This window comes from Colossoma macropomum, unplaced genomic scaffold (assembly GCF_904425465.1).
Source record: "Colossoma macropomum unplaced genomic scaffold, Colossoma_macropomum, whole genome shotgun sequence".
NCBI lineage: Eukaryota > Metazoa > Chordata > Actinopteri > Characiformes > Serrasalmidae > Colossoma > Colossoma macropomum.
The window spans coordinates 49637636-49655641 of NW_023494792.1; the positions used below are offsets into that span (position 1 = coordinate 49637636).

At 36.7% G+C, this 18006-nt stretch overlaps 1 protein-coding gene across 6 annotated transcripts; it reads right to left on the reverse strand.

Moving 5' to 3' along the window:
• Window positions 1-514: 514 nt before the first annotated feature.
• On the reverse strand, window positions 515-17773 carry tnnt2e (troponin T2e, cardiac). 6 transcript variants are annotated; one of them, XM_036577469.1, is made up of 17 exons: window positions 17656-17772; window positions 15259-15309; window positions 15090-15097; window positions 12352-12375; window positions 11189-11209; window positions 10548-10568; window positions 10328-10357; window positions 9876-9899; window positions 9578-9599; window positions 9388-9448; window positions 6956-7072; window positions 6778-6855; window positions 6551-6664; window positions 5030-5142; window positions 4775-4865; window positions 2682-2719; window positions 515-670 (listed from the first exon to the last, which is right to left on the reverse strand). In XM_036577469.1, exons 2-17 carry the CDS (start codon window positions 15294-15296, stop codon window positions 625-627), a joined length of 846 nt encoding a protein of 281 aa, XP_036433362.1. In that variant the 5' UTR covers window positions 15297-15309; window positions 17656-17772; the 3' UTR covers window positions 515-624. The 6 variants fall into 6 exon arrangements, with proteins under 6 accessions (XP_036433362.1, XP_036433361.1, XP_036433366.1 ...); XM_036577468.1 differs by lacking the exon at window positions 2682-2719 and adding an exon at window positions 2977-3017; XM_036577470.1 differs by lacking the exon at window positions 2682-2719 and adding an exon at window positions 2977-3017 and having other exon boundaries at window positions 595-670; window positions 10328-10351; window positions 17656-17773.
• Between the last annotated feature and the right edge of the window lie 233 nt (window positions 17774-18006).

An 18006-nucleotide genomic window follows, 5' to 3' on the forward strand; every position in this document is an offset into this window, starting at 1 on the left:
AGTAGAGGGAAAAGTCTGATCGATGCTGGTTTGGTCAGTCCTGGGTGACATAGCACCCTCAAGTGGCTCATTCAATGTAATGCATGAGCGAGTGATGAGGAATAGACTGACATTTTACTGGGATGCACTTTCTGAGTTATACTATTATAATCAACGTCATGTCTTGTAGTGTCTCAGGATAATTTCATACCCCCTTGTCTTCTGTGAACTTGGGGGTAAGGTGAGGGCAACTGTTTTGTTTTAAAATATCAAAACACCACAATATTTTCTCCTCATCATCAGATCTTTTTATGACTGAAAAGTAAAGAGTGATGGGGAATTATTTGATGCTTATGACTTAAGAATTAATCACTATTGAAGATAATCAAAATCATCAACTAAACTAAAGTGGTGACTTTTTAATAGTCATATTTGATGCTGCATTTCCAGTGAAACTGACACTATTGGATTAAATGAAAAAAAGAGAAGAGGAGAGTGTCAATACAACAAAAGATGTCTTTACTGTCTCTATATGTGCTACATGTACAGTTAAACAGTACAGTGGTATGGAGTGACTGCTGTCCATCTTTGAATGACACAAATTCAGTCTTCTGAGTTCCTGGTACACCTCGGGTTGCTGCATGTTTACCTCAGCCTGCCGCCCATCTTGCCCTTGCCACGGCCTTTGGCACTGCGAAATAATAAAACAAAGCATTACTTGTTTTGTTCAATCTACTGTCAACCTTTTGTAATAAAACAGTGTATCGCCTGGCTGTGAGCTAGAAAGAATAATATTAAGATTTTGTTTTTTTCAACAGTTTTGTCGTATGGTGACTAATTTTCACTGGAAAAGTAACATTCTGAATCTTTCTTTAAATAAAGATATATGTTATGAAGTAAAACTATATTAATCTGGAAAACAGATTTGTAATAATGTAAAATAGCTTTAGTCAAAGGTGCAAAAGCCAGAAAGGTTTATATTGACAAACAACAAAAAGTCATAAAAAGTTACCCTCCTTGTGAAAAAAAAACTTGTACTGAAAAAAGCCTTCCTCATTGTGCTAATGACACTGTTATTGGCCTTGTTGGTAATTGTGAGTCTTTCCAGTGACATCACATATGGCCCTCTTTATGCAATTAGTAGTACTATTTAATGGAGTGGTAGCTACAAAATCATGATCACTTTGAGGAAGGCGGTGTGTCGAAATGCGTCTGTGCTTTTTTTCTGAGCCTAATAAACAGTAATTGGTAAATTATACGAGTGCTGTCCTACCTCTTTCTACTCTTCAAGGTTTCTATTCAAATGAATAAGCAACCTATAGCTCAGTAATCACAATCAAAGGTTGCTACAGTGTCAAAGTATTAGGTCTTGACAGCTAGACCATAAGCTTCAGAAAATGTAGAATTCAGAAATACATTAAGAAATAAAACACAAGACACAAATGTTATGATTAGCTGGCACTCACAGCACAAACCCCAAAACAAAACCATATGCATAACATGCAAACACAGCATTGCTCTAACCCCTTAAACCCACTGAGCTTTTCTTAGGTTATAGAAGTGTGTAAGAAAAGTTTTGGTCCACCAGTGGACCCCTGGCACTTTTAAGGGGTTAAACGAGAACGCACACCACCTCTTAAAGACACAGAGGAATAAAGCACCAAAGTGATCATGTCCTTTAATCAACTTACCAAAGGCAGATTAGATATTTACTCCAAACTTACCGTTCCTGCTGAAGCATCCTCACCTCTGCCCAAAGAGCAAATGCAGTGGAAATGCCCTAATGACTGTTATCTAGCTAGAGTTCATGAGAATATCTGAAGGCTATCAATTAGACATTCACTACTTTAAAATTTCTCCCTATACTGTGATGTTTTTTAGTTTAGGCTTTATATTTGCTTGAATGTTTTAGGGAGGACAGAAAGGGAGGAAGTGGAGGAGCCACAGAACCTGGTCTTTTTAGGATCATTTAAAGAATCCTAAAGTTTCACCCCCTCAATGCCAGCTAGCTTGTGGGATTGAGCCTGACCACATGCTCTGAGCTCACTCCTCTGGGCATCTTGTGGTATCAAAAGGTCTGGTGGGCTATTAGGCTTTCAGTTCAGACAACTACTGTTTGTCAGGGCTGCAGTACAGACAAAAAAACAGTTTTATGAAAATAAGTAAACACAACATATACAGGGAGTAAATGTAAACAGATAATTTAATTTTTGTAAATATTAGTGCATAATTTGATTTTTCGTGGAGTTTAAAATATTGAACATACCCTATGCTTATATAGGGTATCTATCTATCTATGATAGATTGATATGTTTATATATTCATACATTTTGATCACAGTGTACTTTTGTTGAATTACATGAGCCCATTGAAAAAAAAAGAACTGTGGATCTATGATTGTTTATGATGCTAATTTCAAACAGTAAACACCACTGTCATTGGTTAGAGGGCTCATTTGCATATTGCAGCCTTCTGCGTTATTGCAAGGCCAAAAGTGCGATAATAATTAACAGGTGATATTGTGCAGCCCTAGAGTTAATGTTCATTTTGCACTCCTGCCAGTCAGATTAAACCCAAAGTCAGCTGATCATATGCGCATCACTGAGTAGTTTATTTCTGAATGACAGGAGTGCCTCAGTTTGCCAGCCCAGAACCCTTTAACACTGGGGGGAATGTGACCAGGGTGGTTCGATGGTACTTACCTCTGGTGATCCCTGACTCGAGCCAGAAGCTGAGTGATCTGTAAGATGGAACACATACGGAAGCCTTGCTAAGCACCAAAAGACAAGACATATCGGCAAGAGCAGCAAAGAGGGAACCTGAGAGATCCGAGGATGTCCACATGAGAACCAGCACCTGACCGAACCCTGCTAGTCACCTGAATTTCACCTGCAGCCGCAACCGAGCGAGACCCCAGACCCGAGGTAAGTCTAACCACAGTTACTGACACCAGGCTTCACAACAGTGAGGTCACCGTCCTCACAACCAGTTACTTACAACTTTTGCTGTTCATTGATTCTGGACTGGAGAAGAGTCATCTGCAAGCAAGTCACAGTTTTAATAGCTGTCCTTCAGCTATTTGACTGGTGATAGAGTGGATAGAGAGGCAAGAAAACGTTGAAGGAATACAGTGTTTTTCAACCTTTATCTACCACATCTGTGCCATACCGTTAATACTGCAAGGACAGTCATATCCCTGTATTTATAAATGATCAGAAAGCCCACTGACTCAAATCAGTAGTGAACCCCCAGAACCTTCTAAACCTTCAGAGAAGGCCTAATGATTTATGTGAAATAAAAAAGTGTGTAATTTTAGTTTGTTTTTATTTAACATTAGCATCATGCTTGTTGTGTGCAAACTGGGCAAGTGCTGTAGTTCTGCTCTTATTTAATTGTTACATTTTGATTGGAAAGAAAATAGTTAAATTATTTGATCGGAGACAAAAGGGTTGAATTCTTGAAACACAAAAGAAAACTGTCCGATCAGGATTTTTTCTCTGTGCCATCTAGGTAGATACAGCCAAGCTAGCTCCACAATTGGTCAGGACTTCAAGAGCTGAACTGAAGGCCTAATGTGTCAGAATAAGCACTAACATAAATAGGAATCACATCCGGCTTACAATAGATGGGAACAATTTTGTGAGAAAACACATCACTCTAGCCCTAAATACGTCGCTGACTGTGAATATGAGCGGTAGCCTGATCAGTGCATTTCAGTCAGATGTTACAGCTTTGTATCAGGGATCTTTACTGAAAGAGCCACTGTAAAACTGCTACAAGGTATAATATATGATAATATCTGTTAAGCTTCAAATAAAACATGCAATGCATTTTATAAGCTTCAAATGTCTGTAATTAATTCCAAAACGGACAAAAAATGTTCATGTGAATTGCCATTAGTTTAGCGTTAACACACTACTAGAATCCCATAGGGGAAAATTAGTCACTGAGGTGTGTTTGACCAAGTTTAGACAGAACTAAGCTGAAAGCCTAACACAAATAGTTATGGGTCACCTTAGCACCTGGCCATCCACATCTGTTATAAGTACATTTCGAGTTAGTAGTTTTCTGTTTGTTTACGAAGTACAGGAAATTGTGTTAAAATGATCATCCATGGTAACGAACCATATGTTACAGATTTATCAGATAGACATTTGGCTGAAAAACGCTGGTGTATTCCTTCAAATGTCCATTTTACTAGCATTTATTTTCACACTTTTCTGATTGGTATTAACCCCTTAAACCAAATGCTTCAAGCTCCAGTCCTGGCAGGCCAAAACACTGCAGACTTCAGCATGCTACCTCATTAAACACACCTGATTCAGCTCATCAGCCAATTAGCAAGGCCTTCATGAACTGAATTCAGAGCGTTAGATGAGGGTGAATGCTAATCTCCGCAGCACTTTGGCCTGGAAAGTCACCAGTTTAACATGCATGCCTTAAACCATGCGGGCTTATGTGTGGGTTCTTCGCTCTCGTAAGTACATATGTTACACTTCAGTTTCATAGTAGTTACTAAATAATTCATAGTATTTGCTTGAATAATAGGTCCTACAATTAAGAACAGAACAATACGTTCAGGATTTAAGGGGTTAAATTCTTAATTGATCCAGACACATCCATGGATTCTGTTCCAATGATACCACAATGTACTGGACCAAATTATGTAACATCTCATAGTTACATAACATCTCAGTAACAAGAGTTCAAATATTATGTAATGTCTTCATCACAAGAGTTCAACTATTCTTTTTTGAACTTTAGGATAAACCACAAGAAACTGTAGTACACTTACATCATATTTCTGTTTCTTAAGTTTCTCGCTGAGGTCGAACTTCTCAGCCTCCAGCTCCATCATCCACTGCCACAGCTCGTTGGCCTTCTCCCTGCAGAGTCAAGTCCGACATTTGGTCACTTTGACATTTTCAAAACCACAACTAGATCTGGAAGCTCTCGGCCCCAGTGAGTGAGCAGTGACGTGCCAGAGGGAGCTGGTTTTGTACAGGAATGAATGCTGTGCTGTGCTGCGTGTCAAAGGGCAATGGCTCACTTCAGTTTGTCCTCAGACAGATGGTCGATGTTGAGTGGCTTTCTCCTTTCAGCCAGGATCTTCCTCTTTTTCTCCCTCTCAGTCTGTTTCTTTGCTCCTTTACGACCCTCCATCTGTCAGGGAGAGACCTCAGAGTAAGATGTGTGGACTAAGTTTAAACAAAGAACAGAAGATCTGACAGTGAAATGTATCAAAGGTCCAAATTCAAGAAAAATACAGCAACAAAACCAAAAAGCTCAAATCATTAAACAAATGTCATTAAAATGAGATTTTTGTTTATTTATTTATGTGCATTTGAGCAAATGTGGGTCTCAGTATTTCCACAATGAAGCACATTAAGAAAAAGCTGATGTCCCTCATTGTGGAGATACAGAAGCTCATTCCTGCCCAGTACAGAAGAAAAAAACAAATATTTCCTTCTCTGTTTCTGGTTGCAGTATGTCAAAATTATGATTAGTATCTCAAAATAATGACTTATTTTCTCAACATTATGACTTTTTATCTCAAAATGATGCCTTACTGTCTAAAAATAAACAGTGAACAATACTTACTTTCTTAATATGTAATCATTATTTCAACATAGCAAGCCATTATTTTGAAATATTAAATCAAAATGTTGAAAGTAAATAACATATGACATAATAGATCATTATTCCAAGATATTAGGGAATATGAATCATTCTTTCTACTTAATAAGTCATTAAGTTTGCCCACCGTGCAAAAATTTATTGTTATTATATTTTCAGCAAGTCATAAAATGGCTAACATGTATTGCTGTATGTAAATATATGTAAATGAGCTCTGTTCTGATTGGCTGTCCTGTATTGTGCCTCATTTCAAAAGCCATCCAGGCTGAAACACTCCTTATAACGTCAGTGTTAGTGAGTGAAGCTAAACTGCTGTATGTTCATTAGATTAAATATGAAATATGGAAATGCACTGATTTTCATGACGTCACAGAAACAATGAATTTAAAATAGGCTGCTTTTGTAGCTTAGTATTTATGTTGGGACTGTATAGACTGGGGTGTGAGTGTTATGTTCAAATATTTCAGCAATGTTTATATTCTATATCAAACACTTTTATTTCAAAACATGAGGAAATTCAGCAAAAATTAAGGCCATGTCCACTTTTTAAAGTCTCTATATCTCAGGAACTAGTGAAGATACAAGCCTAAAATTTTGCTCATTATTTACTGGTCAGCCAGGAGGCCTTCAGTGATCTCACATAGCCTAAGGAAAAAGGAAAAAGATCTCACATAGCCTGTTCTCTAAGGAAAAGAGCGCTCATGCTCCAGATAGTCCCCTCTAACATGCTGATGTGTCTTGGTGGTATAAAAAAACAGACTTGATTGAGTGTTTGTCAGCAGAATCCTACAGAATTAGCTTTTATGCAGAGGCCAAAAGAAGATCACACTAGAAAGCTCAGTAGCCTTCTAGTGCTAGACACTCTTGTTAACACTGAGAGCTCTGCTTCTTTCACTTCTTTATGTTTTATCAGTGTATAATCTAAAAGTCTGACCTTCTGCTGGATTCCACCATACTGGTGCGTCATGTTGGTAAGAGCTTTCTTCTTCTTGGCATCCTCATCCTGCTTCTTCCTCTGTTCCTCTTGCTCTCTTCTCTCCTTCTCCTCCTGTGGAGAGTCAAAGGGAAATACTTCTTTGTTTACTCAGTTCTTTTCCTCATGGATGTGTACTGGTTTTTGTATGGCTGGATGTGATTGGCCAGGAAAGATATGTCACTCACCGCCAGACGGGCTTGCCTTTCCTTTTCTTTCTCTGTGCGGATCCTCTGCTGTTCTGCCCTCTCTGCACGACGCTTCTCCTGCACACAGTTCCAGATGAAAGGAGTGGTCAGTTGCTAGTTAGCTCTGATAGACCAAGACTTAACTGCTGTGGGACTCCTGTATATAAACAGCACTTACAATCCTATTGACCAGAGCAATAAGCTCCTCCTCGTCCTTCTTCCTCTGGATGAAATGAGCTTCGATGAGCGACTGCAGTTCAGCCAAATCCTTCTCCTGACGCTTCCTGTGGATGTCCTGTTGCACACACATACACAAATTACTGCACCTGTGATAAATGACACTGTAACAACCTTAACATTAACCTTAACCTTAAACTAAACCTAAACCTAAACCTAAACCTAAACCTTAGGGGTAATGCTCTTTCAGTTCGTTTTTTTATACATTAATGCTCAAAAGCGTGGAATCACTCGTCATAGTAATAATCTGTGTTGTTTTATATACATTTATTACTTATTAATATATTAAGTAACTATAGTTTAGATATAACTAAATATAACTCAATATAGATTTAAACTTGTAAATGTAGATTATACATTTGTTTTTCTATATATTTTAACATGTTAACCATATTTACTTGAAATGTATATATTGAAACACCACTGACACACTTTTCTAAGTGTAAATAAGTTTAAACACATCCTCTACATAGAACGAAGTTAAATTTGGCATTTTCTGCAAATTGTAGTGTACAAATTCTACTTAATTGCTGAGTTTAACATATTTGGGAGAAAAAAAAATGATACAATATAAAATGTGTGATAACTTTTGCACATTCCCCATTTTATTTTTTTCCAATATGTTAAATTCAGCAAATAAACAGTAATTGTGCATTAAAATGAGCAGACGTGAGTTTCCTGTAGAGGGTGTGTTAACGTCTTTTCACTTAGAAAATCAACAAAACACATCATTTAAAGCAGCACTATGTAACATTTGGGGATTTGGTGGCCTCTCTGGTGGAAATGTGTGCAATGTGCAGAGAAACATTTTGTACTATCAGTTGTACTTCGGATCATCATGAGCTGATGAATCTGATGATTTCGAGCACTTTCAAAGAGTATTCAAAGACAACTCAGTCAAAGCTTGGTGAACAATGTGTCTTGTGTAAGTGAACTATCTACCATTGTGTATCTTCATCAGTATAAAGTAGATGAATGATTTGAGACTAAACATTAAGAGGGACCATCTTTCTGAGCCTGTGAATGTGAGGTTAATATGTATAGATGTGTGGCATGGTTTGAAAAACTACTGCCAAATCCATCCCAACACACTGACTTTTAAATTACCATTTGAGGCTTTACAGGTTGACTTGGTAGCAGCGCATACAAATCATATTTTAATGTATTTTTTCTCCTGATGCAGTAATGCTACTTCTTTCAGTAAAAAAAACAAAACAAAAACAAACAAACAAACAAACAAAAACCGTACAAAGCACAGCTTTAACCAGGGGGCACCTAGACTTTTTAATATGACTGAATTTGTACTGTATTGTCTGATACTTAAATTTCTTACTAGTTTGGCTCAGTGTATAAACATTATTTCATGCACTTACGTGTCATACAATGCCATTTTAACAAACTTGAAATCTTATAAACTATATATCAGGATGTTTTCTAAAACATTTCAAGGATATTGATTAATTATATACTGTAAATTATATACTGTAATTATCTATTTACAATATGTTTTTGTAAACCTATCTACCTCAAGATTTGATCGCCACTTTTCAAATTCAAAGCATTGTGAATGTTCATTTTATTATAACTCTATTCTTCATGCTCTACAGCTCTTTCAATCATTTTGGAACTGCCTGGACACATCTACAATTTTCAACCGCTTCTTAACTTCCTCCTAAATATTTGAAAAACTATGAAACTAGTATTTTGTAGATTGAATACATTTTATATCTTTTTATTTAGGTGAGACAAAAGTGGTTTCATACTTGAAAAGTATTGTACCTGAGAGATTATTGGTCATCACTAGTATACCTATAAGAGTACACATTGACGCATACAGCGGGGTCCAAAAGTGAAACCACATTGAAAATCTGGGAGTTTTTTTTTCAATTGAAAAATGGAAATATTCAACAGAAAGTTGAAAAAAATAGTATAATTCATGATATTTGAGCTTCTGCACTATTTCTAGATCACTATTCACACTGAAGCTAATTTGTGAGATTGATCAGGTGAAGGCCTTTGTCCAAAAAGTCTCATATCTTCCATTGAAGCTCGAGCTCTGATGAGTCTCAGGTAGATTTGGTCTCCTCATCAGAGACTTTTGCACAAACTTGTGGAGTCAAGTGCACGCTGTCATTAAAGGAAAAGGGGCATACAGTACTAAATACTACAGAATTCTGAAATTCATGAAAATACTTCAAAGAGTCTACTTTTCACTCACATTTAATGCTGCTAATGTCATTTGTAATGAAAACACTTTGTATTAAATTAGAAAAGAAAACAAAATAGAAGCTTTTTCACTAGTGCTCTCAGATTTTTGGACCCCTAGATGCAGGCATGTGGATTCCAAATCCAAACTAAAGCAAAAAAACTTACATCAAAGTCCACTTTTTCTCCCTCAGGAATCTTTGGAGCTGCAATATTTGGCATGAACATCCTGAAAATGATTGTATTCATTTAATTAATTTAAATTATTTCATTCATATACTTCATTTTTTTTCTTTAACTCATGAAAATGTGCTTATGTGTGTGAAATGAGGCTAGCTTAACTGAAGGAAGCACTTACTTTGGCTTTGGTTTCGTCTCATCTAAAACAAGAGATCAGATGATCATTAGCTTTAGCATAAAGTAGACAGATTGAACATAAACTTTTCCATTCCACAGATAGCTGGTTGCAAATGTTACAAGCTGAAAAAATGTGATTTTGGCATTTTGTCATTTTATGAACACATTCACAGACGCCATTTTGTAGGAAGCATTTTGTTTGGGTTACTTGCAGTGAAAATAAACTTAATCATGAGCTGAGTAAAATCTGTATTATCTACATGTAGTATCAGTAGACAATATAAAAGAATAAGTATTACCTGTAGCCTCCTCCTCAGCAGGAGCTGATATTTAGAAGAAATCATTCATTTAAACACACAGAAGAGAAATGATTCATTCAGATATAATTAAACCAATGTGTACTGACAAATCACATAACACGTTTTTACAGCCATAATCGGAAGTTTTTGCTTTCTGATCAGTGATAACCCAATGTTCTGACTGGCGATGCCATTCTCCATCAACTCCAGCACTGACGATACTGAGCATTTTGAGATGCAAGACTTATGGACAGACATTTGTTGTGAATCCTTGACATACATGCAGCAGTTCAACATGCCTCAGTACCAAGACCCAAAATGCAACTGTGTCCAGTCTGAAGAAGGTGGTATGTACTGTGCTGTAGTGAACGATTCTCATATTCATGATGAACATTATAGTCATTGTAAAATGAAAATGAGAACACAAGGTGAGAGAAGAGTTGTGGGGTTACCTTCTACTTCAGCTGTTTCTACTTCTGTTTCTGACATGGAAAATCAAAAATGTTTGAAGACACAAGATTTTAGGTAAAAGTGAAGAGTAAAAAGAAATCAAGAAATAGGATTAGGTTAAACATATGAAACGTAAGTGTAACTGGTAAAAAAGAAGTGCCATAAACAGGATAGACATGTAATAAATTGAGAATGGAAGTGTGTGCATGATCATGGGGTTACCTTCTACTTCATCTTCTGGTTCTGATATGAAAATATAGTATTTGAAGATACAAGATCAAGTTTAAGAATTTAGATGTAAGGAGTACAAAAAGCAGAAAAAACTACCCTGTAAAAATACTGTACATTTAAAGTATTTGTCTTACAAAATACTGGTTTGTTATTTTCTAGGATGATACTGTAAAAGATTAGGCATTTACAGCATTTTACAGTAACATACCAGACAATGCAATTTACAGTAATTTACAGTTTCCAATTTAATATACAGTAAAATACTGTAAAATATTTACTGTAAATACAATATATTGTACATTCATAACTGTACCATGAGGCTATTAAAAAGAACACACTGATGATATTTGAAAGATGCAATGGTGATTTCATTATTATTATTATTATTATTATTATTGTTGTTGTTGTTGTTGTTGATGTTTTTTTGAAAACAGCATAGATGAAAATACAAAGAAATATAAGCAGCTCTTGACTAATACCAGAAAGTGCTATATTAGTCATCTAAATCACTCAAATCCTCACTGAATGATTGAATGAATGAATGAATGAATGAATGAATGAATGAGTGAGTGACTGACTGAACGAGTGAGTGAGTGAGTGAACTGCATGCATATAAAAAGCGTAAGCTTTACCTTCCACTTCAGGGGCGGGCACTACGACCAGAAGATAAGATTGATCGATTGATTAATAAATAAAGGTTACAGTAAAGGAACATCCAGCAAAAAATAGCTTGAAACAGTGAAATGAGGGAAAAAAGTTTCAGAAAATGCTGCATAAGCTATAATCAGTGTGTTTAATGGCTATTTAAACTGACCACTGCTACCCTACTCAAAGTAAAACTTTATTTGAGGCCTGCCTACATACATACATACAAACATACATACATACATAGAGGCTTCATGATGCATGCATAAGCACTACATAATGATTTTCAAAGAGCAATACTAAGTATTTAAAGTGTTTCTTTCCAAAAAACATTATAGACCACTTTCAGGAAGGCTGTTTTTCATGATATACGTTCTTGGGAGTGGGCTTTACACATACAGGACATATCAGCACTATATTACGATCAGTACCACCTAGATTAGCTTAATAAAAATGTTTTTCATTATACATCAGCTGTATCCATTATCTCATACAACTGTATATGACAGAGGCTTAGTTAACCCCTTAAATGACCAGTGTTCAAAGTTTTATTACACACTTTCATAACTTAAGAACAGCTCAACCAGTGCGCATTGAAGTCCCTGTAGATATGAATAATAAGCCTTCTGGTCATTGCAATATAGTACTACAAATGGCCAGAATATGCAAATGAGTTTCCATCAATCACAGAATTTTTGAAAAAAATCTGAAAAGTTTTCTGTGAAAATAATGAAGCTCTATGTTGTGTAGAAATACGTGTTTTATTGTTCTACACGTCAAGTTGCAATTGCAATACATGCAATTTGCAATCTTGACATCAGTACAGCGCAGCTCTGTTAAACAATGAACACTGCATTACTGGAGTAACGTGAACATTAGTAAACTGCACAATAGCACTCTTAAAGCAACTGCCAGTGTTTTAGCTAGGACTAAAAAAGTGAATGGGAGCACAGAGAGGATGTTTCTAAGAAGGGTGTCTAACAGGATGTGTTGTGGGTACTCAACAAACCACAAAGACATGAGGGTACTGACCAGTCACGCTATTGACCAATGTTACCTTAACATTATAGAGGATGAATAAACCACTGCTGTTAAATGTGTGGACGTCAACATGCAGTAACAGCAAGTCAACATGGAAGCCATGCTTTACCTTCTTCTGTGACCTCCTCCTCAACTGAGTGGACATAATGGTGATTAGTAGACAAATACAGCCAAAAGCAGAAAAAGCACATGTTCATTCTATAAAAGTACAACTTTGTCCAAATGAAATTTCTCAGGCCAGTTTTAGAATTTAAGTGTAAAGAGTGTTGTACTGTCATGACAGACCCCTTAAATGTCCAGGACCTGCTGGTAGGACCATGCTTCTGTTCTGTTGAATTGCATTGCTTTTCTTTTAGCTACTTAATAATAAGCCTTAGGATGTAATAATCCTGGGAATTTAAGGGGTTTAAATTAGATGATTATTCCAAATTTTCACCAATAAGCACGTTCAGTTATCACCTTTGTCAGAACATTGAGATCCACACAATAGATGATTAGAAGATCTGGACTGAAATCATACTTATACCTCTGAATAATATGGCAGGAGAGAACATTACAGCGCAGCAGTTTATCAGTTTCATGGTTTTCTTTGTAAGAATAAAGGAAACTAGCAGATGTTTTTCATATGGTGCACACACACCACTTTCACTGAGGCTGAAAATGAGACTCTGTAATATACAGTCCTGTGCAAAAGTCAGAGACCACCTTTTCACTGATTTAATTTCCAGAGAAAAATGGCCATTAAGTACATATTTAACAGACAATTACACAGATGCCTCAACAATTAAGTATAATATAAAATATTTCAGCATTTATTGGGTCAACTCTTTGACTTTATTACAGATTCCTTTTCCACTTGCTTTCAGTTTTTCAAACAAACCTGCAGGGATGTTTCTTCACACCTCCACCTTTCACACCTTCATTTTTGGTCTTCAGTCTGCATTTTCTTTCCCACACACATTCAGTGATGTTGAGTGATGTTCTTTTTTTGTCTGTTTCCTTTTCTCAGGATGACCTTCTTGACAGATACACACTTCAAAAAGATGGTTCTTCAAGGCTTTTTAGTGAAAGCAATGGTTCTTTAGATTTTAGGACCTTATGCTCGACACTCTTGAAAAGATGTTTTTTTAGTAAAGAAAATAGTTCTATATAGAACCATGGACACTCAAAGAACCCTTTGCATGATTAAAGGGTTCTCTGCATTGCAAAATGGTTCTTCAGATTGATGGAGAGTGTGTTGTTTATGGTTCTGTATAGAATCTTTTTGAAAAAGGTGCTATGTAGCACCAAAAAGTGTTCTTCTATTGTTACCATGTCAAGCTTTTAACAATAGCAGAACTCTTTTTGGTAATATTTAGAACCATTTTCAAAAAGGCTGTATATAGAACCATCTATAGCACATTCTCCATTGATCTGAAGAACGATTTCATCATGCAAGAACCCTGCATGAAATATTTCTATATATAACTCATGGTTAGAATCATCACCTTTACTAAAGAACCCTTGATGAACCATCTTTTTTAAGTGTGTACACATCCTTTAGACTCATAGTGTTGAGTTGTCTTCTCACAGTGGAAAAATGGACAGAAACACCTGTAGATTTTTTCAGATCTGAATCAAGAGTGGAGCTTGATTTTCTCCTCCCTCTCAAAGATGAAAGCTTTAAGTGCTGTTTATCTGATGGTGACAGTTTTGCTGGTCTACCAGGTCTTGCATGTTTGTTAGGAGTCCCTTTTGTCTGTATATTTTCATCATGTTTTTCACTTCTTTTCCTTTGACAACTACAAACAGATTAAATATTGATAGATTTGCTATTAATTTATATTTGTTGCTTAATATATCCTTGCTGTCCAAAAAAACAAAAAAAAACAAGTATCTCCAAAATGGCATGTTTACAGGAGAAGGCAAAACTTGTCTTTACTTTTAATGCAAGTTAATGTAAAGAAGTTTTATTCCAAAAACTTTAAGATAATTTCTTTTGGTCGAATCATTACAACCTGTTTACACAGTGTAAGGGACAGCGGCTAAACTCAAAGACGTAGAAAAATAAAACATTAAAAAAATGGAGATGCTTGTATTTTTGGACAACAATGTTATGCTTTTTTTTTCCTGCCAGCAAAAATGACTTTTACTAAAATTGTACTTAATTTGTGCTTAATCACCATTGTGACTGGCCATTTAATAAATAAAAGGGTGGTCTCTAAATTTTGCACAGTTCTTTAGATTTATTGAATATAACTTATAGACCTGATTGATATCCATACCACATATAAACAGAGTGACACATGACACACATGCACCCTCTGGATGATGCCCAGTTTTTCTGTTGTTTGTAGTCTTAGACAATTACACCGATCAGGCTTAACATATTGACCACCTCCTTGTTTCTACGCTCATTGTCCATTTTATCAGCTCCACTTACTATATAGGTGCACTTTGTAGTTCTACAATTACAGACTGCAGTCCATCTGTTTCTCTGCATACTTTGTTAGCCCCCTTTTACCCTGTTCTTTAGTGGTCAGGACCCCCATGGACCCTCATAGAGCAGGTACTATTCGGGTGGTGGATCATTCTCAGCACTGCAGTAACACTGATGTGGTGGTGGTTTGTTAGTGTGTGTTGCGCTGGTCTGAGTGAATCAGACAGCAGTGCTCATAATGTTATGCCTGATCGGTGTATCTGAAGTGTTACGTCTTTGACATCTAAATCATGTAATTACAGATCTTCAGCAAATCTGTAGCTGTGCTAGTTTTGCTTTCTTTATGGACTGATTCCATTTCTTTATAGCAATAACATGAATTAATTAATGACCTACTAATAACAAACTCTGTGTTCTAGTGACCTTACCTTCTTCCCTGTGTGAGCAGCGTGTGAAGAGAGACAGGAAGAGAATAAAGAGGACACAATAATGAGTTAAATAGTTTGGTATTGAGGAAAAGTTTAATATTATGGAGATCAAATTATGTACCAAAGAGATAAATAGTGGTGCAATGTAGCGTTAATTAGTCATACTTACTGCATCTCCTCCTCCACCACTTCCTCTGTATCAGACATGACTACACGGTTCCTGAGAGCAACAAGAGACACATCTGTTACAGGAGCACTTTCAAAACTTGACTTGTTCACTACACATCAGAGAAAGTTGATGACCTCACCATCGGATGTAGGTTTAGATTTTGGGCTCTATATTATATCTCATATTTTGTTCCTCTACACTACACTTTTTAAAAAGGGTGCCAAAGGTTCCTTTAGGGCTCCCTAAAGAACCTTTCAATAGGTGGTTTTTCAAAGAACCATCTTTTGTAACCTTTTTGAGTAACACCTGAATATAGGGGGACATTACCTTGCCCCTGTAATGTTAAAGCTCCTTATTACTATATCTCCACATTCTAGAGTACTTTTGTTTGTTTTATATATAATAACTTTTTGCACATGTTAGATATCTGTTATTCCCATATTTGCCTAATCAAGCCAATAGTAGGTAACTAACTTTTTAAGCCAATAACAATAACTTCTACTAACTGGCTGCTTATTACAGCATTATTACAGCAGTAACAACAGCTTAATACTTCTGGTTTATTTACCCTCGTTACCACTAAATACCACAGGCTAATGATTAGCCTGGTAACTACCAACTACTGCCTTGTTAATGCTTAATATGGTGTAAAACATGACAACTGCACTGACAGTATATAATGTTATTTAACCTTGAGCCTATTCATTTTACTTTTTCGAGGCAATAGGTATGCATGATTTTTAAAGTCAACTAATTTAAGTTTACAGGGTAAGCGCATTATAGGGACACTTTAATGTCCCCACATACTAAAGTGTTACCCAAAAAAATACATAATGTAAAGGTTCTACACCAATTAAAGGTTTTTCCTGGAACTGTACATCCAAGCCAAGAACCACTGAGGAACCTATAACCTTTTTTTTAATACTCCAAACTTTTGGCCAGAGGTCATGTGATTTATTTGGCCAGTGTCATTGTTCAAATACCATAGAACTATTTCCTGTGGACATGACCCCTTCTTTCATCTAGAGACGTGCTATTTTTATTGTTTGATTAACACTCACAGCTCTGATATCTGGATGTGGAGACTAAAAAAGGTATTCATTTATTCCCCATCTCTAACTTTAATGAACCTCCAAATGAGAATGCGTGTAGGTCTGAAGACTGAAACCTTGGATGGCATTACTTAAACAATAAATCAGAAAATAAATCAATGGATCATAAAAGAGCTGGTGCAAGTGATGTAGGTTGGGGGGGGTGAAGGGTTATTTTTAAGAATAATAAACTATGGTTTGGAACAGGTGCCACATGCTCTTGCAAACAATGAACTTGGCTGATCTCATGCAAGCCTGCCATTCATTTGCAGAGTAAATCAAGAGTGCCTGTGTCCTTGTCATCTATTTTTGAAACAAGCACTGTTTGGTCAGGTCAATGTTCCATGCCCAGCACTCCTATTGTCTCTTTGTTTTATTGTAGCATATGCTGTTGTAGTCTATGGATGTCTGTATGTAGAAATATAGTATGGAGGTACACTATATGCTGTATCATTCCACATATGTAATATTACACAATAGATCCCATATTATATGTCACTGTGCATACTATATTTACTACATACTGCATGCTGTATCATACTACACATAATATCTACCATGTTATACTATACTGTACTATTCTACGTGCTATGCTGCATAGTTTAATTTTTTCTACTAGGAAACATTTTCAAAAAGCCCCTGAATACTGCTCAGGCCATCGAGTAAAAGGTCTCCTACTGGACTTTCAAGTTCATGATGCCTTACAACTATGTAATACATAGGCCAAATCACTTTGGACACACTCTCTTTGCTCTGCATTGAGATAAACTTGGCTTAAAGGTATATTCCAAAGCCAATAAAGCACTTCACTGAGTGTGAAGATGCAGAGGCCAGAAGTCTACAAACGCTGCCTCAGAGCCACTCTAGCCAAATCCAGCCAGTCTTTGCAGTAGATTAGCTGTCTCTCTGAGGTATTACCAAAGTTTTACTTTAATAAGTGCAGCTACTTCTGCCCTGGCGGAAAGGCTGGAATAACACAGCCCTGCCAGCAGCAGGAATGTGACTGACGATAGTCACTGCATTAAGCAGCATTAAGCAAAAACCCCAAAGCATGCAAACCGCCAGTCCCCTTGGACAGCAGAGCACAGTCTGTGTCCCTGGTACAGAGGGGCTAAACCTCAGGCTTCTCGCCTCTCACTTTTTGGGAAACTTTGGTGAAGGGATACATCATAAATGTTGAACACAAGCCAACGAGCATGCAGCTGAAGTGAGTATCAGTTACTGTGAGACAAACCCACTTAAGGCCAGTGGAGAATTACTTTAAAAAAAAAAAAATGAAAAAGGAAGACGTCCCCTGGCCTCTTACCTGAGATGTCCACAAGGAGAAGGATGGAGTCTTATTCTCGAGGGCCTAGGACGCAGACAGTTTCCAGCAAACTCAAATACAGCTCACCTAATAGAGACCTGTGGGCCCATGTGACCCCTGTGCTCCTCTCTTATTGGACAGTGTCACTAGTGTCACTGGCTCTATTGTTAGTGTTTGGGGGGGTGGTGCAGATATGATGACAATCAAGAGTCATGGCATCCATTTCCTGGACACAAACTGAGCCTAGACTAAAAAGGATTTTCATAGAGAAGCTCCGCTGACATTGTAATTTAGTTACACTAAATTATTTGCTTGTGCTAGATGAGACAGCTACACTAGGTTAGGCTAATC

Bases quoted from the DNA above. Each gene is read 5' to 3' on its own strand.
- tnnt2e (XM_036577468.1), bottom strand. From the start codon at position 15,296: ATGTCTGATACAGAGGAAGTGGTGGAGGAGGAGATGCA. The intron at 10,358-10,547 runs GTAACCCCATGA...TTTCCATGTCAG, and splicing joins ACCAGAAGATGAAGTAGAAG to AAACAGAAGTAGAAACAGCT. The intron at 6,665-6,777 runs GTGAGTGACATA...GACTCTCCACAG, and splicing joins AAAGGCAAGCCCGTCTGGCG to GAGGAGAAGGAGAGAAGAGA.